Below are 25,181 nucleotides of genomic sequence, written 5' to 3'. Positions count from 1 at the left end.
TACTTATGTAAAGACTCAAACGTTTTTTAAGAAAGAGATGTGCATTCATTTATCATGTAAACCCCCAGTATGTTAGGAATCGGTGAGTTGTTTTTTGATTATGAAAATGTTAGGTCGAAGAGGATTGACCCTCTTTTGGTACGGTGGTAGCTAACTTAACATTAGCTAGCTAACATCAACTTCCTAAACTCCCTACATCTCTATAGCTCGCCAGCTGGCTAGTTTATTCCACACAGGCAGCTTTTCGTGGAGTTGGATGAAGTAGGCATCATTTCATGACTGTGTGCGGAACGGCTATCTAGTAAGGTCAGCTTTAGCCAGCTAACCTAGCCCAATACTTTTTACAGTAATGTTAGTTAACAAAAAATTGATAGCAAGCTTGCCAGAACAGCAGATCCGATCCGCTTGCTTATACAGCAGCACTAGAGTCAGTCTTCCTCTGAATGACAAAACGGTCTTAATCTAGAACAATCTTCTCGGGGTAACAGTTGGGATAATTTGGAGTACAGCGCATGTTTCATCCCTGGATTGAGGTACATTTTCCAAGCCAAATCTCATGCCATGCAGTTCGGTGATGTCTGCATTGGCCGTGCAGTATTTACGGTGATATAACATCTGCACAAGTCAGGGCATTCATACTTCTTGCACTTCACAGAAGAGATGTTGTGAAAGAAGTTAAGTGAGTTTGTGTTTATACAGAACCTCCTGCCCCCATCTACCATCAAATTGCAGAGCTATACTGGAACCCTCCACATTGTTACAGAATTTGGGTGATGCAGTATGGTGCTCAATTTTGCCTCTGCATGCCTCAGGAGGCTCTGCAAGTGCTTCACACCATCCATACAGCGCCTCCAACCACATTTTTGGATCAAGCATAAATTGGCTCTTAATCTACATGGGAAGCCTGTCAGACCCTAGTGCAGTTGTAAGCAAGCGGGTCGGATCTGCTGGTTAGCTAGCCAGTCAGTCTGCGAGTGCTCCTCTTGCTCCAGCAGAAATGTCGGATATGATCCTATTTGCTGATGTTTGGATTTCGTGCCAACAATTCAAGTTTCTACAGTAAGCGTTTCGTATTGGTTAGCTAATCAGGTTGAATGTGCGGCTTTTAGTAGCTAACGTTACCTCCTAGCTAAATTGTATGAGAAAATGTTTACGTCAGCTAAAGAAGCACTGCACTACGAGCTAACCATCAAATTAAATGGGAAAGACGTTAGCTAGCTAGTCAGAGGAAATATGACATTTATGTTACAAGCTTAGCTAAGCGAGCTAAACTAGCTAGCTACATTTCCTTAGGTCTTATGCAAAGAAATTGTGAATTTAGACCCGTTTCAGTAGCAAAAATAGACATTTCAGGATAGGACAAGCCCAAGATAGTCATACAAGATGACTAGCGACGAATTATAGCTGGGACATTTAAAATTATTAGGTTGCCTCGGCATATTGCAAATGTAGCCAATTACCTTTTATGTTAAAATTGTAAAAACCATAGCCGATGTTACCCAACAAGCCATATTCCTGTGGGTGTGTGCAGTGGTTAAAGGTCTCCGACATAAGTGTTGATTGGTGGAAAATGGGGATTGGCTGCGTTTACATAATTATGATCTTTAAACCACACAATTGTTTGTTTGACCAATCACATCAGATATTTTCACAAAATATATTTTTCACAGATTAGATTGTTCAAAAGACCAATTAGTGAAAACAAAAGATCAGAATCGGGCTGCCTGTTTAAACGCAGCCTTAGTTACGTGTTGGATTGAGAAGTCTGGGCGCACACACGAGAGCAGGGGATTCACGACAGACAGATAGATACTCATACCACATCGAAATAGTTCATTTCCCTTCTCGGATTTTGACAGCAGGACTGGTACAATAGGATTTTTTTAAAGCAGCTCAGTAAAGTGTTGCCGTTGAAGACATTCCACTTTTGGTGTAGGTAGGTAAGATAACAATGTCCGTTGTAGACCGTCTGACTAGCTACGTGATGAAAACATTAGCTCGTTCTGTTGTTATATGTACTGTTAGCTGGCTTTTTATCAACACTTCCTAAATCAGACGAAAATAAAGTGACACTTTGATGAAACCTCAATACAAACGAATTACTGTAGTTATGTTTTGATAAAGTTGGAAGGTTACTTTGTCAGTAAATTTTTCAGTATTCTTTGCCCTCAATTATATGGACGGGCTGTCATTTGATAAAAGTTACATTAAAACGCTCCATGGAATTCGGAGAATTTAGCAACACGTGCTGGTTAGCGGTGGCTTATGTAAAGTTATTACGCTCAATAGTACAGCCAATGCAACAAAGTAACCTACTAACTAGTCATTTCTAGTGTTCTTATTTTCGATTATGAATTTTTGCTTGGAGTTCCAACTTATAAAATAGTCACTTAACGCTCCAGCCGTACTAGATAGTCCAAAATGTCACTATTATTACAATTAGAAAAGGTAAGGTGTGTATGAGGAAGATAGATGCACCTCGTTTCTCCCACGTGTTGTTTTGTGAAGGGTTATAACAGGGGTCCTTGCTATCCGGGATCCTTCTGGTGTCACTACTCCATTGAACATGACATTTTAAAATGGTTAAGGTTTTATGGTTAAAGGTTAGGGTTCCGGACCAACAGTGGTCTTACTGACACGAATGCGCAAAGTAATGACGAAATCACAAATGTTTTATGAAGAAATAGGGTATCTACAAACAGGTTTGGTTAGGTTACATTATACATGTAATCTGTTCTAGTCGCTAGTTAGTTACCTGTCCCAAAATGATCAGTAATGTAATTTTGAGATTACCCGAACTCGGTCAAATAATCGGATTGCTTTCAGTTACTTTTGCATTACTTTCCAGGCATTTTTCTGGATAAAAAATGGGTTTAGTTGGTGAATGTGGCTTGATTTTAGAGTCCCCCATTTTGGCGTGTAGAGGCATTTCTTAGTATTTAAGACCATTTCCTGAAATTCTACACATTTTGCCATGGAGCTGAGAAGAGAATTTAAATTTAAAACTAATTTTCTGCAATTCTATTCATTTTGGCTTGGCTAATGCTGTTTTTATTTTTTTGCAAAAAAAATAACAAAATCATTGTTTTGGGAATTTCCAATTCTCTGTCCAGCTTTTTATTTGGGTGATTGTTAATTCTGAAAGATTATATTATTTTAAAAAAATATATAGGTCCATTTATTTTTTCTACATACTTTGTATCAGGTTGTAGTCATTACGAGTTCGCACTTTCCAGCTTGAAAATTACACTATGGATTTAGGTGTTCATTGGCAGAAAAATCCCTGCTTTACCCATAAGAGGCATTAGAAGAAAACAAAAAGGCTCCATTGAACACATTTGGTGTGTCATCATAGTGGTCTCTGACTTGTGGTCAGATTCACTCAGGTGGAACAAACTTGAACGTGCACCTTTTTTCAGTACTGAATTTAATGTAATTGAGAGAATTCTCGCACATCTTTTCTGAATTTTAAAGTAATTCAAGACGTAATCTAGTTTTTCTGAAGTATCTTTTATCTGAATACAGTAGTTTTGCTGGTAATGTAGCTGTTTAGTTTGTTTGTTTAATTAGGTTATATGGACCTGATTACATGTAATTGGTTATTCTCCAACCCTGTCAACAAAAATGTTTTTAATTGTTTTTGTTCTTAGTTTGAGGTTTACTTGTGAAAATAAGTTAATGACTGTTAATACTTAACTTAGTAACCTGTAGTCAGAAACATTAGGTTAACTGTTATGTGTTCATACTAATATATATATATTTATTTATTACTGGCTATTCTTGCAAATAAGAATGTGTATTAACCTACCTGGTAAAATAAAGGTATAAATGCTGTTTAAAATAGTCTGTAGGAAGTCAGAGCACCATGCCCTGTCACGACTGTTCCAAAGCCATGGGGAAAAGGGAGGTTGTCTGTGGGGGCAGGCAGGTAATGACAAACATTGCCATCTGTTTCATCCCCAATTAAAGCGATGCACTTTGACCCCACCTGTCGAGGTCTAAATTTGCCCACTACAGCTTCCCTCCTCCCCAACCCACCTATGCTTATTGTGATGAATTATGTTCATTAAGATCTCCATTGTTCTCTTACCACAGGGTCTGAGCCATTACACCAGCCTTGTTTTTTTTTTGTCTTCAAGATATCCATTTTCTGAATACAAAGAATGACACTGATTTGAAAAAAAAATAGAGGCCTGATCTGAAGGGGCGTGTCATTAGCAAGTAAAACCAAGACCCGAGGGCAAAGAAGAAACCCAAGGAAACCAATTATGACTTACAACAACAGAGAACTGGTGGTATACTATATTACCTATAAACTATCACAGAGAGACTACCCCTTCAACCACATTGGGCTCACAGAAGCTCCCAGTCGGACTGAGGGGGATGAGGGGGGACAGGTGGAAGGGGGGGCGGCAGTCACGACACACCCCAACGGCACAGTGAACGGGACGAGTCCTGGGACTCCACCGCGACAGTCTCCCCCCTCGTCCCCTCAGCGGACAATGGGCCTGGACGCAGTGAAAGAGGCATTGCGGGACTCTGCCAACGAGTTTGAGCTGCGTTATGCCAGAGCGTTCAGTGACCTGTCCTCCCAGCTGCACATCACGCCGGCCACAGCCTACCAGAGCTTCGAGAACGTGATGGATGAGGTTTTCCGTGACGGTGTGAACTGGGGACGTGTGGTGGGCCTGTTTGCCTTCGGAGGGGCCCTCTGTGTAGAGTGTGTGGAGAAGGAGATGAGCCCACTAGTGGGACGGATTGCAGACTGGATGACTGTATACCTGGACAACCACATTCAGCCCTGGATCCAGAGCCAAGGAGGATGGGTGAGTCATGACTGAAAGATGTGTTTTGGGGATAGGGCAGGGGTTAATTTTTAGCTCTGGGTTTTTGAAGCATCAGTTTCAGAGGTCATTGATAACAGGATCAGATTGTGCACATTAGCACCCGTTGTCTCTGTGTGTTGCATCATGTCAGTTTGTGTGAGCTGTGTGTATCTGGTGCCTGACCTCTGATATGAGAGGCTGCTTTGTCAGCCAAGGAGAACCCAAGGAGAAAGAACCAGAGAGAAGATGGGGGGGGGGGGGGGGGGGGGGGTGTGTTTGCCATTGATCAGCTTCATTGAGTTTGCAGCTGAATTGAAGTGAGCTCTTATGGCTGAGATCGAAGTCTTCATGGGTGGGATGAAGTATAGGCTTAGGCTAGGCTTTACAGATCGCCCTTTGTTTTCCCCTGGTTGTTTTTCACTTTCTCCTCTGTTCTGTGCCAGCTGCCTGCAGATGAAAGCAGTGTTTTCTCTTGGGTCAGCTAAGAGAGGGGTTGTCATGTTCCTGGTGGGTGGGTGTGTTATGGGATGGAAGGAGGACACTGTTAAGATCAGCTCTTTTCTCTTTGTGTGGGCTGACATATGATTGAGTGTGGAATGGGAAGAGAATGTTGAAACAGTCTCAAACGATAGGTCTTATGAAAACTGGCATTTGATTGGGTACATTGTGTTGGTAGGGGCCATCAGATTGGATGGTGTCTTCTGTTGCTTGCAGAGCTGAAATTGATTTTAAATCATTTTAAAACAGGCAGATGACTGACACACAGCTCTGCATCTGTCATATTCTGCCATCACACCTACAAGCACCAGAATAAATACCTCAAACCACAAGAAGCTTTTAAAGTGAATAGTAACTCATCACTTTCAAGCTCTCTATTTAAACAAAGTCCAGGCTGTATGAATGTTTGTGAAATTAATGCTGATAAAACACCCAAGCACATGTCCCTTTCTACACCTGAGCTCTTTCCCCCAAGCACCTTAATTAATCTGAACATTGTTCTTGCTGTCATCAGGTGTTGAATGTTGCCCTGAGCTGAAGACATGAATGGCCAGAATATTGAATGGAATAGTGTGTTCAGTCAAGCAGATCCAGTCAAGTAGTTTGGTTTCACTTCTCCTTGTGATGTTGGAATAGCACCTCAGTCAGATGTAATTTCCTCAAAGTGTGTCGTTTGGTAGACACACACACGCATCCGAACTTCAGTTTGTTTTGCCTTCAAGCCATGCAATACTAAGTGATCACAACGTGCATTACTCAGACCCATACACCTATGTACATACACGCATACATTAACATACTGTTTATCTTCATGTGATCTCGCTTATACAGGGACAGTCACAATTCATCATTCCATACTGGTCACAAAATGCACACTACTCTAAAGTAGCTAAGAGAGATTTGAATTTGTCTGTGTTCTCTTCATGACATAGAAACCAATCTCACACGCACACACACACACACTCGTCTCTGTGAGTAGCACCTGGGACATCCCCGCACTACTGGGGGAGAAGGGAAAAAAATTACCCTGTATTTCCCGATAACAAATGCCCACTCATTTACTTATTTCTATCTTACTCTCTTATGTGGTTTTTCTCTTGTCACACTAACCTGTTGAACCACCTACACATTCTCTTTGTTCCTGTCCTCAGGAACAAAGACACACACACACACACACGCAGCTGTAGGATGTATAGAGAAGCTATTACCTGATTGTGTCATAAGAGAGAGCGGGTACTCCAATACTATTTGAGAAGGTTGGTTACCACAAATGTCCCTGCTGACTCTCATTTAAAATTATTTGTGTAAATTAAGGGAACTAAGAGGAAAGAAAGAGGTTTTGAAAGTGAATGGAAGGAGTCAGTAGATTGAGAAATAAGGACAGGGAGTGAGGTGGAATCCTCATTGAGTGAAAGGGAAACGTGTTAAGCTTTAAACACACCAAGGATACTGACTGCAGTGAGGTACTTAGCACCTCTGCCCGGAGTGTCGGCAGTCAACTTTTTGTTCTATGATAGCACAGATCGTATGCCAATCAGCCTCGTTAAAATACTCCAGACCACAAGTTGGCAGTACCTTAGCTGTTTGGCTGGTACCTGCTGTAGATGGCGAACTAGCAAGCTGCGCTAATGTTGTTGCTAGCTAGCTAGAATTTCTAGTAAGCCCATATTGAGACTAGCAGATGGCCACCACTAGATTACTAGTGTAGCTAGTAACATGATTTGTTTTTGAATGAAACCGCGGCCGAGAGTCAATGGAACAGCTAGTGATGTTCTGACTGGCAAATGGCGACGCAAACTGTTTAGCGAACGTTAGCTAGTAGGTTTGGGCGGTATTCAGTTTTAGTTCGAACAATTCTGATGAAAAGCAGGTGGGAAAATGCCCTCTTGTCACTCCTGTCGGCTCCCCCACGTGGAGGTTTGTGCGCTCTGATTAGCTCAGTCAAGTTGTCGGCCACTGACGAGGAGGGCGATTCAACAAATAGAACAGCATGCTCGGGTGAACGCAGCCGGTATGTCTTTTGTTCTAGCAAGAGAACAACAACAAGCTGGGACCGAGAGATTGAAAAACAGCTTCTATCAAGGCCATCGGACTGTTTACTAGCCATCACTAGCCGGCTTCCACCCGGTTACTCAATCCTGCACCTTAGAGGTTGCTGCCCTATATACATAGACTTGAAATCACTGGTCACTTTAATAACGGAACAATAGTCACTTTAATAATGTTACATATTTTGCATTAATCATCTCATATACTGTATTCTATTCTACTGTATCTTAGTCTATGCCGCTCTGACATTGCTCGTCCAAATATTTATATGTTCTTCATTCCTTTCCTTTACTTGAGATTGTGTGTTAGATATTACTGCACTGTTGGAGCTAGAAACACAATCATTTTGCTACACCTGCAATAACATCTGCTAAACACGTGTATGTAATGTAGCCTACTGCTATATTGCCTGTACAGGAGGGATGGAGAGGTGGTGGGGTAGGCAGGCAATGTAGGGAGGGAGGGAAGTGCGGGTTGTTGGGAGAGCGAATGCCAGAGGGGGTTTGGGTTATTACCAATTATGGGTAAATAGTATCTGGATGTGCTCGGTAAATGCTTTGTTCTGACCACACTAGCGTAGCACACCCCCCTGCAGGGGTACACCTGAAAGACAGGCCCCCATATAGCAAATGAACACATTCTCTTTATTTTATTACAGGAAATGTATTATGACAATGTGTAGATTAGCTCTAAAATGTATCTGACTCATGGCAAAATGTGTAAAATAGCACAAGATTATCTATACTACTGCAAATTTCTCTGCCCCAAGGATTCAATAACAATAAAAATATTGTTTGGAGGGGGGCTATTCTCGGACCTTGCTCTGGCAGACTTGTAATGGATAACTCATTTGGAATGTCAGTGGGAGAGAGCAGCTCTGAGAATGATAGTTGGGACTGGGAAGAGGGGGAGGACGCAAATAGAGAAACTATTCAATTTCATGCGTTTCTCCTTTGTCTCGGAGGTCTTCATGAATCTCCTGTGAAAGTGCTTTACCTCAACCATAGCCTTTACCTAACACATGACATCATACAAGCCATATTTTACTCTTACATCAGACTGTATTCATATCCTATTTATATACTCTGGAACAGCTGAGCTCTTGCCATTGTCCTTCTGTTGGCATTTTATAGGCAGCACATATTTGCTCCAGTGGCATTTTAAATAAAACACACGTGCTCATTACCAATGCACATAGGATACCCAGATACAGACAACACGCCTATTCCCTGCCAGTGTCTGACTGCCCGAAAGGACAAGGAGATCGTACCCCTGGGACCTATCAACCCTCCCTCCCTCCATCCCTTGTCTTCCTTTCCCAACCACCACACACTAGCAGACGTTTCAGGGAGGACAGGCGAGGGCAACAACACGCCAGGGTCATGTGTTCTTATGTCCCGCTCACCATCATGTTCTTCTGTTTGTTTACTGATCATCCATTCATTTCTTTCGATCCGTTTGACTTGATCACCAATCACAGCTGACTGTATCCTCCCCCACCTCTCCCCTGATAGATGAAGCCTCTGATAAAGCCTCCCCCCCACACACACACAGGTAAAGTGTGACGTGCAGTCATAATGACTGTCACTATGCTCTATGTAAACGCATAGTGACAGTCATTGTCATCAATAGATTGTAGATCTGGACTTTGTCTCTGTTTCTCTAACCACAGTGCACAGAATACTCACAGCCTTGTTTGTAGTTGTTCAATGGTAACAGTATTGTGTGCTCAAAAACAACAACCCCCATTATCTGTGTACACACTTATTTTTCCCAAGCCTGTGTGTTTTATGTTGAGTATAAATTGTTTCCTTGTGTGTTCAGTCTTCCATCCATGTATTTTGTGTTGATGTTCAGTGTGAGTGATGGTGTGTCAGTGACTGAGTGAAAATGGCAGTAAACAGATGGTGTGATTCCGTCTCCCTCAACCTTGTCACAGAACCATCAGTCTAAGGCAGTAGGTTTGATGCTGAGGGGAGGAGGAGAGACTGGGCCAATCCATTGCACCGGGATTGTAGGGGGAGCGGATGGGGGGGGCTCCGCTCAACTCACCTTCATACAGAGGCTGGATCCCCGTCCAACCTCCTCCGGGGTTGGACGGGGATCCAGCCACCATCACCTGTATGCTACAGACTGGATGGGATTGCAGGATGCAGCCAGGGTACAAGACACTTATCAGTGTCTAGGGATCCAGTGCATTGGGAAAGTAATCAGACCCCTTGTTTTCTTTCACATTTTGTTACGTTACAGCCTTATTCTAAAATGTATTAAATTGTTTTTTTCCCTCATCAATCTACACAATAATGACAAAGCAAAGGCAGATTTTTATAAATGTGTAATAACTTTAACATTTACGTAAGTACTCAGTACTTTATTGAAGCACCTTTGACAGCGACTACAGCTTTGAGTATGACGCGACAAGCTTGGCACACCCATATTTGGGGCGTTTTTTCCATTCTTCTCTGTAGAGCCTCTCAAGCTGTCAGGTTGGATGGGGAGCGTCGCTGCACAGCTGTTCAGCTCTCCAGAGATTTTCGATCGGTTTCAGGTCCGGGCTATGGCTGGCCCATTCAAGGTCATTCTGAGACTTGTCCTGAAGCCACTCCTGTGTTGTCTTGGCTGTTGGAAGGTGAATCTTCACCCCAGTTTGAGGTCCTGAGTGCTCTGGAGCAGGTTTTCATCAAGGATTTCTCTGTACTTTGCTCCGTATATCTTTCCCTCGACCCTGACTAGTCTCCCAGTCCCTGTCACTGAAAAACATCCCCATAACATGATGCTGTCACCGCCATTTATTTTTTTACCTAGGCAAGTCAGTTAAGAACAAATTCTTATTTTCAATGACGGCCTAGGAACAGTGGGTTAACTGCCTGTTCAGGGGCAGAACGACAGATTTGTACCTAGTCAGCTCTGGGATTTGAACTTGCAACCTTCCGGTTACTAGTCCAACGCTCTAACCACTAGGCTACCCTGCCGCCCCATGCTTCACTGTAGGGATGGTGCCAGGTTTCCTCCAGACATGACACTTGGCATTCAGGCCAAAGCGGTAAATCTGGGTTTCATCAGACCAGAGAATCTTGTTTCTCATGGTCTGAGAGTCGTTAGGTACCTTTTGGCAAATTCCAATATCATGTGCCTTTTTTTTACTGAGGAGTGGCTTCGGTCTGGCCACTACCATAAAGGCCTGATTGGAGTGCTGCAAAGATGGTTGTCCTTCTGGAAGGTTCTACCATCTCCACAGAGGAACTCTGGAGCTCTGTCAGTGACCATCGGGTTCTAGGTCACCTCCCTGACCATGGCCCTTCTCCCCCGATTGCTCAGTTTGGCCGGGCGGCCAGCTCTAGGAAAAGTCTTGGTGGTTCCAAACTTATTCCGTTTAAGAATGATGGAGGCCACTGTTCTTGAGGACCTTCAATGTTGCAGAAATGTTTTTGGTACCCTTCCCCAGATCTGTGTCTCTGAGCTCTAAGGACAATTCCTTCGACCTCGAGGCTTGGTTTTTACTCTGACATGCACTGTCAACTGTGGGACCTTTTATATAGACAGGTATGTGCCTTTGCAAATCATGTCCAATCAATTGAATTTACTGCAGGTGGACTCCAATCAAGTTGTCGAAACATCAAGGATGATCAATGGAAACAGGCTGCACCTGAGGTCAATTTCGAGTCTAATAGCAAAGGGTCTGAATAGTTATGTAAATAAGGTATTTCTGTTTTTTATTTTGAACTCATTTGCAAATATTTTTAAAAACCTGTTTTTACTTTGTCATTGTGGGTAGATTGATGAGAAAAAAATAAAATTTTAGAACAAGGCTGTAACGTAATAATGTGGAAAATGTCAAAGGGTCAATACATTCCGTGCAGATGGTTGTGTTGACAACAGTGGATCTCTGGTCTGACTTCGTATGTGTTAGTTTGTGTCTGCGTAATGAGGTCTTGCCTAATTGTGCCGTCCATTTAGCGGCAACTCCCCTCGCTTTACAGTGCCTTTTAGAAAGAATGCACACCCCTTGACTTTTTCCACAATTATGTTACCCCTCCATATCTGCAGTGAAAGATGGTGGACCTAGATCGGTTTTTGACAAACCATGAGACAATACCTATAATCGGTCTTCTCACAAAAACATCTCTAGCTTCCGAACCGTTTGACCTACAAAAACCTTCATATGACCACTCTCTGCAATGAGGAGACCCTCACGAACACGGTGGTATTCTAAATTTTTCTCTACATCCCCCACAAGTGTCAGGAGACTCGTCTGAAGTCACAACCGTCTATGTGCCAAGTTCTGTTTGTAGAATCCAAAATCTTGGGCTACAAACTAATGTGACCCCACTTGTCGCAATGTTCTCCGTTTTGCCCGACGTTCCCAACAAGTGTCACGGGACTAATCTGAAGGTAACCTGTAGTGATTAAAATGATAGATTTTTTAACCAGGGACCTCTCGCAACCTAAGCCATAATCATACACCTAAACCGTGAAAGTGAATTATCACTTTCCACCAAAATGACGGTCAAATTATGAGTCGATGTCTCAATGTTGCTACTGAGCTGCACATAGCATTGGTGGTATAGTGGTGAGCATAGCTGCCTTCCAAGCAGTTGACCCAGGTTCGATTCCCGGCCAATGCAGAGCCTGAGGAATTCATTTGTTTTAGGGGCTGGATGTCATTTCAAGTGTATTACATTTGAATCATTATCGTTGTACTTGGAAGTCAAAATTGCTCCTACATTCTGCAGGTTATCTAAAATAATAAATGTTGTGCGACGTTGAACCAACAAGTGCATATCTAAATAGATTTGCAGTCCCATCGCCAAAACCATTCAGCCACCTTGTCCTGCGCCCAAGAGGTGATAGTCGGCGACCATGCTTCAGTTCAAATCTTCTGTAGTTCATCTGCTGTGTCTTTCACATTCTGTCTTCTTCAGTCGCGACAGCAAAATGATGACGAGTTTTTACAAATTAATAAAGTGCAAAATGAGATCAATTCATTTTTTAAAGAGCAAACAACTACCTCCACACCTCCATTTAGAGCAAAAAGGAGAACACTATGTTTGTGAGAATCTCCCATTTCCATTGTGGGGTCATATTAGTTTGTAGCTCAAACAGTTCGAATGCTACAGACAGTTGGCACATCAGTGATACCAACTTCCGATGCGACCTGTGACACTTTTGGGGGTCGTAGACCAAACGGAACAACCCATCGTGTTTGTGAGCATCTCATCTTTCCATAGTAGTCATATTAGTTTGTAGCCCCAAACGTTTGGACGCTACCTTTTTTTTTTCTCAGGATTTATCATGGTCTGACAAACACCGCTGTAGCTCGGCCACCTTGGTGGATTTGAGATGCAGCCTTGCAAAAAAAAAAAGATTTCTAGCTAAAACTGGTGGATTTTGATGGTCATTTATTTTATTATGCAACTTAGATTGGCGCACAGGAGCATAGTGGTGGCTGCATCATGTTATGGGTATGCTTGTTTGTAATCGTGCCGGTCTGGAGAGTTTTTCAGGATAAATAAACTGAATAGAGCTAAGCACAGGCAAAATCCTAAACCTTGTTCAGTATGCTTTCCATAAGACAATGGGAGATTAATTCACCTGTCAGCAGGACAATAACCTAAAACAAGGCCAAATCTACACTGGGGTTGCTTAACAAGACAACATTGAATCTTCTTGGGTGGCTGAGTTAAAGTTTTTACTGAAATCTTTTTGAAAATCACTTTCAGGCAAGACCTGAAAGTGGTTGTCTATCAATGATCAACAACCAAATTGAAATAGCTTGAAGAATTTTGAAAAAAATTAGCAATTGTTGCACAATCCAGGTGTGGAAAGCTGTTAGACTTACCCAGAGACTCACAGCTGTAATCGCTGCCAAAGGTGCTTCTACAAAGTATTGACTCCGGGTGTAAATAAGTAATGTAAATAAGACTTCTGTATTTCATTTTCAATACATTTGCCGAACTTTCTAAAAACATGATTTATCTGTCATTATGCTTGTTGTAGAAATCAATTTTGAATTCAGGCTGTACCACAACATGTGGAATAAGTCAAGGGGTATAAATACTTTCTGGTGGCAATGTATAGCTTCTATCAGCCAGCGATGTGGAAGACTGACCTTAAGTACACCAAGTGAGCCAGTAGTGCTGCAACACAGCTCGCCATCAAGCTTAGCATCACCACACTGAGCAATGAGCCATCACTGTGCTCTAAATATGGCTGCATGCATCTGATTCTGCATGGCGCTCCAGACATCCAGCTGTGCTGATCTGGCTCAGTCTGTGTGCAGCAGGGTGGTGGTGGCTAGGTCTTCTGCGTTTGGCAGTCGGAGTCTGGGGCATCATGTAACCTACTGTACAACCGTCATGCTAATAGGGCTACAGGCAGCAGATGCATTACTGTTGCTACTGCTGGGCCCTGGAGACATACAACCAGGACTTTTTGAGTAGCGTTAGTTAGCTACCTGAGATGGGGCCAGAATGACTCAGCGACACCATGAATGTCTTCTGTGTGTTAGTTGTATAGAACTAGAGCAGCAGTAGTCTGTTTTTTGGTGCACTCTTGGTGGAAACATCGGGCCTGCTTGGCTGCTGCTCTCTCTGCTCCAGTTCTGAGCAGGCTTAGTGTGGAAAATCAGGTCATGAGCAATTCTTTTCCCCCCTCCCTCATTCTCTCTCCTTCCCTCATTTTCTCCCTTTCTCTGCCTCTCTGAATATCTGCCTCTCTGTCCCTCTGAGTATCTGTCTTTTGCTATTTCAATTATTTGCTGCTTTATTTGACTGTATAGGCTACATCTAACCCCTCTCTTTAGCATGTTCTTCTCTCGCTCTCTTCTCATAACTGATATCAGATTATGGGATTAGTGTGGTAGCTGTGATGTATGAAACTGACAGATGGTGATAATGGTGCCCAGCAACTATGACAGAATCTGATGGCACTGTAATGATGATAAAGCTGACTATTATCATCATGATCATTGCCAACCAGTCGAATAACAAGGTAATAACAACAAAGCCATATTGTAGAATGATTTATTTTCTTTTCTTTCCGCTCCTGCCCTTATTGCTCCCCTCACTGCTCCCCTCACTATCTCATTAATCTCTTCCTCTGGCATACACTCATGTTCTCTTCTTTTCTCCCCCTCTTTTTCTCTCTCAGACAGATGGTAGGTCTTTGCCGCTTTTTGTAAGGGGTGTTAGTGAGGGTGAGTTTTTTTTGGGGGGGGGGGGTTCAAGTTTGTGGCACTGCTGGTGACAAATTTCTCTGTGTGGCGGCTGTGGTCCCTTTTTTTCCTAGACTGTACAGAGTGCAGTGGTGACAGAATGGGGGCTGCGCTGCTGGTGAGACCCAGTGAGAAGGGGAACAGATTGGTGTCTGAGCCTGAATGTCCTGACTCATTAATCTCCTCTTTAATTCATGGATTCACCTCCGGATGGATCAGCAGGGACATAGATACAGAAACCCATTAGAAGAAGAGAAAGGGGTCAGACCCTCAATGCCAGCTCCGTCATGTGTAGAACCTGCAGTAACTGTAACAGCCACCTGGGATGTCACCATAGGACCTCATCTGGGTTCAAGTTCCTTGATCCCTATTTACCTCCTTACCAGACCACATCCTAGCTAAAGTATTGTTGTCTCTAACTTCACCCTTGCGTGGGTGTTTTAATTAAAGGGGCATGAATGGCAGAGTTGCTTAGTGTGGACTCTTGTGTTTAATCAGACACCAGTCTTTATAGCTAGATGGTGTTCTCCTTGAGCAGGCAAAGTTAAAGGCAGAACAGAACCTACCCCCGGGGACTTGCCTGGTTTATTAACCCCCCCCCCCCCCCCCCCCCCCCCCCACTGCAGTGCCCCATGGTTTGGCACAAAGCCCGACTCTCACACTCTCTGGAGGATGACTGTCTGCCAGTCCTCATAGCTAATTATGATGATCTGCCGACAGCCATGGTGAGTTGTTTTCTGAGGATGGGAGCGGTGCCTCAACTCTAGTCTAGTTTAGCCCTGTATGCGTCAATGCAGCATCACATGATGGCAGATAAAGGGTCAAACTGTGGTCAATATGAGCATATTCCGTTCACCATATTTGGCCAGAAGCAAGATAACCTCAAATGTCCTAAAACGCCACGGTTACTCAAAAAACAACTCTGATGTGATATGGAATTGTACTTTTGCACCAGAAGCACAACATGTCCTGTGTGTTGCAATAAGCAGGAAGAGTTGAGCAGGAATCGCTTTGGACTAGACTATAGCCAGTCTAGTGACGGCTTCTTCTTTACACTGTCATCCTCTTATGTTAAAATCCCCCCTCAGCTCTTGATTGTAACCAGCACCCTGTCTACGGTCACACAACTGGGTCACAGAGAGACTTCGTTCGTTATGACTCGTCAAAGGTCAGAGGAAATTCAAAACATGTCCTTCTTATGAGGTGATGTACTCATTACTCAAGTAGTGGTTTCAATTCAGATCTCCAGCCCCATCACTGAAGAATGCAGCATTTGACAGGACATCCGGCCAGTGTGACCAATAGGTTTTGCAACCCTCCATGGTCTTTCGTTGGGCTGGTTTAAAGCTTTTTTTTTCTATTCAGAGGCCTCCCAGGGCCATGCCAGTATTCTGGAGTTCACAGAAGTAGTTGAACCTTCTGGGTTACTTTCTGCATTTGAATGGAACGCTCCCCTTTAGCATTGTTTTAATTCTTTAGCAACCATGTCCTGCTGCCGTTTATCCCTTCTGCTTGCCAGACTGACACTTCTATTGAAAGAGACCTGACCAGATCAGCTGCTGCTGAGTTGTTTGAGAGGCTCTGGCCAATTCAGCCTTTCTCTGGTGAATTTATTGCTCTATTATGGAGAGAAACACTTCGGTTTAGAGTCCAAATATTGCTTCAAGTCTCTAAAGTAACCAATTTCATTAAAACAATTTAAGTATTCTGACTAATCTAGTGGACAGTGTTTCACCATGGAGACATGGTTACAGGTCATGATGGTGGTGCAACAGTGAAGTAACCGATTACAAACTCAGGGGCCGGTGTTGATTGCCTTAATGTTCTGTCCTCTCAGGAATCTAGTCTTGGGCAATCTATCAGATCTGAGCACACCGATCAGCTGCTCTCTGGTAACCATGGCAACATTCAAATGAAATCTTGCTTTTCCTCTGTCCCACAAACCCTTCTCAATCTTTCCCCCCCCCCGCCCCCCTTTTTCTTTCTTCAGCTAATGGTTGAAAAACACCGAGAGAACCTGAAGTTGGAAAACACATTTTAGAATGGCTGCTGCTTAGCACATAGCATCTCTGGGGAACAGGTGCTGCTTAGCACCTAACATCTCTGGGGAATAGGTGGAAAAGTCTTTATGGAGAGAGCAAGCAAGTTTAGGCTTAGCTACCTTGCAGTAGTGACTGAGACTGAACCAGTCAAACACGTACACATAAATATAACAATGTGTCAGTGTGATTTACTGCCTGTAATTTAACATGTAGGCCTTTTCAAAACCCAGTTCACTAGGAAAGTGTTTATACAGTAGGCCTATATAGATTCAATTGTGTGTGTGTGTTACAGGCATGCCTGGGCAGGTACAATGCGCTTCAGAGATCGATAAGCACTGATGACTACAGGGTTGAGTATGTTGCTGCCATGATGATGGATGGCAGGGAGCAGTGTGGTACTATTGCTCCATTGTGCAAGACAAACAAAGATGCATAGATGGTATGGTAGAAAAATAGGGAGAAAGGGACAAGTAGCTATTCGGGAGAGGTGAAGTGAAATCTAGTATGTTTCATGAAAGAAATGACGTTCGATTCCACCTGTCACTAATAGTCTCTGTACTCTAACATGCCTTATCGTAATCACAAACTGCAATCTTTATTCTCTACACCCACAACATTCCTCCCATACCTCTTCAAGGAGTTCTCACAGGGAGCGATACTCTCCATGGCTTCACCTCTTGTGAAGTGCTGCTGGGTCCTGTGCTAGTTACATGTTGACATTCCTTTTAGAATCTAGTCGCACACAGACACACGACACGCCTACAGTAACTTAGTCTGGCCCTGGTTGTTTTTTTCACAAGTGTTTCCACCGGAATCAATTAGTCAAGTGTGCAGTGTGCAGTGATGAATGTGAACACTTTGGGTGTAATTGACAGTATTCATGGGAGTATGTTTGTATCTGTAGCCCTGCAGTATTGTCTGTCTGGCAGTGCTAGCTGAAGGTCCTCAAGACTGGTCATTTTTAGCGTTTGGTTAACTCTCTGTGCCTGATAAATGATTCTCCGTCTCTATTGCTCTGTTATCTGCCCCCGACATGTCACCGCACCCACTCCTTTTTCTCCGAAACGGCCTCTCCTAAGAAATCAATCTCTCGGTTCTTCAGAAGCCCTTTACCATACTCCCACACATGCGTGCATTCATTATAGTAGACTTTTTTTTCTAGAGCAACTTACAGGAGCCATTGGGTTTAAGTGCCATGCTCAAGGGCACATCAACAGTGTTTTCACCTTGTCGACTCGGGTTTCGAACCAGTGACCTTTCGCTTACTGGCCCAACATTCTTAATCGCTAGGCTACCTGCCACTACATATGTATACACACAAACATGGCCGTCTTGGCTCTTTCCTGCTGTTTCTGTGCTTCCCTCTTCCTATATTCCATTGTTAAGTTTTCTTCTTTATTGTTGAAGTCAGCAGGGAGGAGGAGTGATGTATCACCCTGTTAGAGCGGAAGGAAGCGGGGTGTCAGACGCACACCACACATCTTTAATCAAATCAGCATGTTTGGAATGTCTCCAATGATTGCGTTGTTTGAGGCTGTGTCTGATTGGGCTCTTCTAAGTCCCCATATGCATGTTCAGTTATGTCAACTATTTGATTTATAGTAATCCGTTTTGTTTAAGAATGATTTAGTATATTTTACTGCCCAGTCAAGACCGTCCACTATTCACTGCACTACAGCACCCACCCCAGCCAGCCATAACATCCGTGCCAGACACAAGCGGATGAATCATCCAATGTGCGCTTGTTCCCTCTTGTGGCTGTAGCCAGAACTGCAGAATGTTATGTCAGTGTTCTGGGTTGTTCTCGAATGAATTACTGGAAGGGGTGGGCTAAGGATGACACGATGGTGGTGAAATTGTCAACAAGGAAAGTTATTCACTTGGGGGTTACTGGAGTTCAAATTAATGGCATGGGGAGGTTTTGTGATAGTGGAAGTGCCGGTGACATTTTATATTTTCGTATGTCGTATCGAAGCGATGATGGATGAAAATGTCACCTGCTCATCAGCCCATTTGCTTCTTGCTAGTACCTTACTATTGTAGCTTGGAGGTGTAGGGACACTTGTGGGTGTGAGGGGTGGGGATTGATTTTGTGTGTGGTTGTAAAATGTCTCGACACACATTATTAAGCTTTGCCAACTAATTCTGATTACTTTCTAATCTGATTTGGCTCTGATTTTAAGATTACTGTATTGTAAAGGGTGTAATTTCACCTAATTCTGTTGATTTTAGGGAGGCTCTCATGTCTAATGCTGTTAGTGTTATGGTTGCAAGTTCACTTTCCTCATATAAAGCCTCTTATTTTGCTATAGGCTACCAAGTGCATGCCACCCTGCATACTGGCATACTGGCTGGCTTGCTTCTGAAGCTAAGCAGGGTTGGTCCTGGTCAGTTCCTGGATGGGAGACCAGATGCTGCTGGAAGTGGTGTTGGAGGGCCAGTAGGAGGCACTCTTTCCTCTGGTCTAAAGGAATATCCCAATGCCCCAGGGCAGTGATTGGGGACACTGCCCTGTGTAGGGTGCCGTCTTTCGGATGGGACGTTAAACCGGTGTCCTGACTCTCTGAGGTCATTAAAGATCACATGGCACTTACCGTAAGAGTAGGGGTGTTAACCCTGGAGTCCTGGCTAAATTCCCAATCTGGCCCTCAAACCATCACGGTCACCTAATAATCCCCAGTTTACAATTGGCTCATTAATCCCCCTCTCCCCTGTAACTATTCCCCAGGTCGTTGCTGCAAATGAGAACGTGTTCTCAGTCAACTTACCTGGTAAAATAACGAATAAATAAATAAAATAAAAAGTGCTAACAGTCAATATCTGGATAATGTGTGCAATGCTTGATAGTGTATATGATGTTAACATGACCTGCATATAGACTGGTTTTCATCAAGCTGTCTGCTCAAGAGGAAGCTTCTCACTGATTGCCAGTGCCTGTAATCTGGTTCAGGTTATTAATCAACCTACCAGGGTGTTTACAAATACTACAGGAACTACATCCTCTACATGTATTGATCACATTTTTACTAATGCTGTAGAACTTTTTTATAGTGCTGTATCCAGACCCATAGTTGCTATATTTAGAAAAGCCAAAGTTCCAAAGGCTGTGTCTCAAAATAGTGTATGAGATCAAGAGGTTTTGTGGTGACTCCAATGTTGAAGATGTTTAAATGATTTGGTCTGATGTGTGTAATGAGCTTTCAGACGCTGCACTTGATGCATTAACAAGGTTTCTTCCAGTTCTTGACATGCACCTTATTAAAGAGACTCTCCAGTACTTTTGTAGTAGTTCTGGAAATGGCACTCAGGAGCCAGTGGTCCCTGAAAATTGCATACTACGTCACATATGGGCACCACATCATTGCGCATCTTGCTAGCTGTCACTCAAATTGATCATTTGACCAGATCCAATGCTTCAGTGCAGCCTTTGATCTTATTGAAAATAATCTGTTATTGGAAAAACGGATGTGTTATGGCTTTACATTCTCTGCAATATAATAGGTTGAGCGCTTTCTGTCCAATAGAACAGTGTCTTTAACCTCTCTGGGATATGTAGCGTCCCACCTGGCCAGAAGCCAGGGAAAATGCAGAGAGCCAAATTCAAATAAGTTTGAATTTTATAGTAATTTAACTGAGGTGCTATCCTCAGATAATAGCATTGTTTGCTTTCGACAAAAAGCCTTTTTGAAATCTGACATGTTGGCTGGATTCACAACAAAGCTACACTTGTTGTGAATCCAGCCAACATGTCAGATTTCAAAAAGGCTTTTCGTCGAAAGCAAACGATGCTATTATCTGAGGATAGCACCTCAGTAAACAAAGAGAGGAACCATATTTCAACCCTACAGGCGCGACACAAAACGCTGAAATAAAAATATAATTCATGCCTTACCTTTGACGAGCTTCTTTTGTTGGCACTCCAATATGGTCCTTTTTTTGTTCGAATAATTCCGTCTATATATATATATATCTCCAAAATGACTTTTTTTTTTTTTTTTGGCGCGTTTGATCCAGAAAAACACCGGTTCCAACTTGCTCAACGTGACTACAAAATATCTCAAAAGTTACCTGTAAACTTTGCCAAAACATTTCAAACTACTTTTGTAATACAACTTTGGGTATTTTTTTTACGTAAATAATCAATACAATTGAAGACTGGATGATCTGTGTTCAAAACAGGAAGAAAACAAACTGAAGCATGCTTTCTGGTCACGCGCCTCTATCTAACAGTACACTTCAAGTGACCCTCGTTCAAGATGGCCGTACTTCTTCATTACACAAAGGAATAACCTCAACCAATTTCTAAAGACTGTTGACATCCAGTGGAAGCGATAGGAACTGCAAGAAGGTCCCTTAGAAATCAGGATTCCCAATGAAACCCCATTTGAAGTGACCTCAAAGAGTGACCTCAAAAAACAAAAAAATCTGAATGGTTTGTCCTCGGGGTTTTGCCTGCTAAATAAGTTCTGTTATACTCAGACATGATTCAAACAGTTTTTTTTAAAACTTCAGAGTGTTTTCTATCCAAATCTATTAATAATATGCATATCTTATCTTCTGGGGATGAGTAGCAGGCAGTTGAATTTGGGCATGCATTTCATCCGGATGTCACCAAGAAGTAATTTTTTTTTATTTAACCTTTTATTTAACCAGTAAGGGCTCATTGAGATTAAAATCTATTTTTCAAGAGCGCCCTGGCCAAGATGGGCAGCACAGAGTCATTACAAAAAAATTAGACAGACAACATGAAAAACTACAAGTAAAATCTAGTAAAAACCATTGAATTCACAAGAGTATAAAACAGCAAATTAAAAACATTGACAGGTCAGGGAATCAGCCTCAATCCTTCATCAGTGATTTAAAAACACCAATCGGGACAAGTTCTTCCAGTTTAAAAGTATTTTTGTAAGGTGTTCCAAGACGATGGCGCAGAGTACATAAAAGCCCTTTTACCAAATTCAGTTCAGACATTTGGAACAGTTATCAGAATAAAGTCCAGTGACTAATGGAAGCTTCTCTAATGTAAAATATAAAGTGTGGTAATCCGCAAGGCAGCGGTCTTGGCGCTTTACTGTTCTATTTTTACTAATGATCTACCACGAACTTTAAACGAAATTTGACGAATTGACTTGTTGGAAAGGTGGCATCCTATGACAGTGCCACATTGAAAGTCACAGCTCTTCTGTAAGGCCATTCTACTGCCAATGTTTGTCTATGGAGAGGACATGGCTGTATACTCAATTGTATACACCTGTCAGCAACGGGTGTGACTGAAATAGCAGAATCCACTAATTTGAAGGGTTACTTCCTTTTTTTATTTATTTTTGTGTGTGTGTGTGTGTGTGTGTGTGTGTGTGTGTGTGTGTGTGTGTACTTACCCCACCAGACTTGCCACTAGGGGACTCTTCACAGTCCCCAAATCCAGAATGAATTCAAGGCCATGCACAGTATTGTATTGAGCTATGATCACATGGAACCCATCTCAAATTACTCAAGCAAAACAAAGCACAACACTGCTACCCTGTTATATCTGTCCTAGTTAAGGTAGATGTAGTAATGTAAGTCTGTTTTTTAAAATGTAAATTGTGAAGTATTTTTGTCTAATGTATTTTTTTATGTGTCAAATTAGCTAAAGCCATTGGCTGTTGGGGATCTAAAACTGAAAATCTAACACCCTCTCTCTCTTGTCTCCAGGACCGGTTTGCAGAGATCTTTGGGAAGGACGCTGCAGCTGAGAGCAGGAAGTCTCAGGAGAGCTTTAAGAAGTGGTTGCTTGCGGGGATGACACTGGTTACAGGAGTCATCGTAGGGTCACTCATTGCTCAGAAACGCCTGTGAGATCGACAAGCACAGACGCCATCTTGTAGGGGGGGGAATGAAGGAACTTTTTTACTTTCGTATTTCTCCTTTATTTGCCAAGAAAGGACATGTTTACGGTTTAACCTTATATCCCACAATGCACTGAGGTCTCTCTGACTGTTGACTGTTGAGATTAAAGAGTGATGGTCACTATAATGTTACCCTCATCAAACACCTCCCTGCAACACCCTAAAACACAAGAAAATGGAGGCGGATAGAACTGTCTTGGACCAAATGTTCCTCAGTTTCCTTTTTACTCTTTCCTGTGTCTTCTCCAATTTGCTGTATTCATTTGGTTTTACAAATTGACTTTCATTTTGCATGATGTGCTCCATCTATAGGCAAGTCTGTGCTGATGGGGATTTACTAGCCCCATCTCTGAGGTTAGTCTTGTTGATGGTCTCTAACCCCCAAAAAACTTGCCACCTGTAAAAGGGGGGGAAATGGCACTGAAAATCAACATCTGTCCACCTCAGTGTAGTTTTGACATGGCTGCTTTGTAGATGCAGTGCACTCCAAACAACCTAGCCAAAAGACAGCCAATATCACACTCACTAGCTCAATGTGTTAATTGTAAATATTTTTTTTCATCTCCAAGTTGTAAGTGTAACAAGTGATTGAGACAGTTTTCGATCTTGACTCTAGTGCGCCACGTCAGGCGCATTGGCCTGTAATGAATGAGGTGATAGTTTTCCATGTGTGTTCATTGGTTTGTGTATTGTTTTTTTTTTTTAAAACCATTAAAACCCACGTGATAATTTCCTGTCCTGATGGTGGTAAATGCGTACCTGACACACACACCGCCCTGGCTAGACAGAAAACACAAGGTGCACAACAAACCAAGAGCCAGTGATGAAGAGGAGTATTTATTCTAGCAGCTGTTGGTACAAAGGTTGTTTTCTTATTATAATGGAGGAAAAGATTGTTCAGTATTTACGACTTGCAACACAGCCTAATGATTTGTTTCGCTAATAAGATCGTCGAATGAAGCAGAAAAGCTATTTAGTGGGTTAACAGAGCCGTTAGACTTCTAACGTGCATATAGCTCTTGAGACATGAGAAACTGTTGGCAGGCAAGCTTCAGGGCGGGACCCATTCAACCTGCCACCTCTGTCTCCGTGCCTTCGTTTCCACACAGTGGCACATTCATTTCTGTTCTCCCTGTCACCGCAGCTGAGGGCGTGCGTCACTCAACACAGGCCCACCTGCTGTTCAGAGCACATCTCCTGTCAAACCTAGTCAGAGACAGGGGAAAACCATTCCTTAGTTTCCAAACATCTTTAAACAGTCAGGAGGGTGTTTGTCATCTGCCGATTTTTATGGTGTCACGCTCCTGAGCTGACAGTTAGGTGAGGCGAGATGGGTGCAACCCATCTATACTCACATTCTAACCGATCTCTGCTTCAGGGAACGGAGCCCTAGGGACATAGGGGGTCCTCTTGTGTAGCAGGTACAGTTGTAAACACAGTCCAGACTCACACCAGCCAGGGGCTCCTGTTTGCAGCTGTTTCCTGTTTCAAAGCTGGATTGATGCTCTCACACTTGCAGTGTTTTTCCCACATTTCATTTAAAAAGTGTAGCAGAGCTATGTTTGGACTGAAGGCGCAACCATTTTTCCTATGCTGTGTTTTGTCAAAGCTCTGAGTTTATTCAGCCCATGTTTTCTATGCATTTCCTGCAAAATATTGGTGACAGAACATTTAAAAGTACATGTCACAGTTGTCTGCTTTTCTCTAGTGGCAATGAATAACTGGTTTCATTAGGAAACATATCTGCCTGCCATTAACCTCTATTATATCAGACAAAGCCTCTGACATAGTGCCCTACAGGGTATTTAGGTGAGTCTGATGTGGAGCATGTGTTCAGGTATGCTATCCTGCTTAGGGTCTTGATGCTCGTCTGACTGAAAAATAATCAGGCTTTCACTTTACCTATGACTAAATGCTACTTTTAGATAAATGTTCCCCAACTGATCATGAACACACCATTTCATCACAGATCTGATTTGATACATTCCAATACAGTATATTTTTCTAGTGTGCCCCACAAGCTGCTTGCAGGCTTTCTCCAATGTTACCTTTTTGTTATGTGAAGAAGTTCCCTCCACTTATGTGAGATTGTGTGCATGCGTGTGGAATGGACAAGGAATCTAAACCGCATTGACACACTATGTATACTAGTTATTTAAAACAATGATTTAGAATAGTATCATAGCTTAGTAACATATTTAAGAAAAGTGACTTTGAAATGTTATTTAAGATATTTAGGGGAAAGTATAGTGTCCCTTCCAATGGCCTGAAATTCCATCTTTGTATATGGCTGCATTTACACAAGCAGCCTAATTTATATTTTTTTCCAATCACATGTTCTGAATTGGGGCTGTCTGTTTAAATGTATCCTTTGTATTTGTGTTTTAACTGCTGAAATAGTTATTTCCCCATTTGATAGGTGTCAAGCTCATTCCATGGCGGGTCAATTGTCTGTAGGATTTTCCTTTCAATTATGCTCCAGGTGTGCAGAGTTCATTAGTGAGCTTAATGCCTCAATCAAGGACGAGGGAAGTGCAAAAACTCAGACACTCAGCCCTCTGGAATGAATTTGATACCTATGGCTTAAAGGAGGGAACATGAATGGTCTGTCACAATTCCAATGTAATGTGTAGATTACATGAAACTAATAAAGACCCATCTGGAA

At 42.6% G+C, this 25,181-nt stretch overlaps 1 protein-coding gene and 1 non-coding gene across 4 annotated transcripts; both read left to right on the top strand.

Annotated features, from left to right (window-relative positions):
* Positions 1–750: 750 nt before the first annotated feature.
* LOC110532256 (bcl-2-like protein 1) lies at positions 751–25,181 on the top strand. 3 transcript variants are annotated; one of them, XM_021615989.2, is made up of 3 exons: positions 751–1,059; positions 4,096–4,826; positions 22,323–25,181. In XM_021615989.2, the coding sequence occupies exons 2-3, from the start codon at positions 4,269–4,271 to the stop codon at positions 22,464–22,466; spliced, it is 702 nt and encodes a 233-aa protein (XP_021471664.1). In that variant the 5' UTR covers positions 751–1,059; positions 4,096–4,268; the 3' UTR covers positions 22,467–25,181. The 3 variants fall into 3 exon arrangements, with proteins under 3 accessions (XP_021471664.1, XP_021471666.1, XP_021471665.1); XM_021615991.2 differs by lacking the exon at positions 751–1,059 and adding an exon at positions 1,687–1,940; XM_021615990.2 differs by lacking the exon at positions 751–1,059 and adding an exon at positions 1,693–1,936.
* Positions 11,927–11,998, top strand: trnag-ucc. Its single transcript has one exon. It is a non-coding gene; the product is annotated as a tRNA-Gly (tRNA).

This window comes from Oncorhynchus mykiss, chromosome 9 (assembly GCF_013265735.2).
Source record: "Oncorhynchus mykiss isolate Arlee chromosome 9, USDA_OmykA_1.1, whole genome shotgun sequence".
In the NCBI taxonomy this organism is placed as follows: domain Eukaryota; kingdom Metazoa; phylum Chordata; class Actinopteri; order Salmoniformes; family Salmonidae; genus Oncorhynchus; species Oncorhynchus mykiss.
The sequence above is the reverse complement of the archived record's forward strand: the minus strand, read 5'-3'. Positions and strand labels throughout refer to the sequence as shown.

What these genes read in the sequence shown, in the direction of transcription:
- LOC110532256 (XM_021615989.2), top strand. Translation starts at nt 4,269, where the DNA reads ATGACTTACAACAACAGAGAACTGGTGGTATACTATATTACCTATAAA. An exon ending in TCCAGAGCCAAGGAGGATGG is followed by an intron (nt 4,827 to 22,322) that starts GTGAGTCATGAC and finishes TCTTGTCTCCAG; the next exon opens with GACCGGTTTGCAGAGATCTT.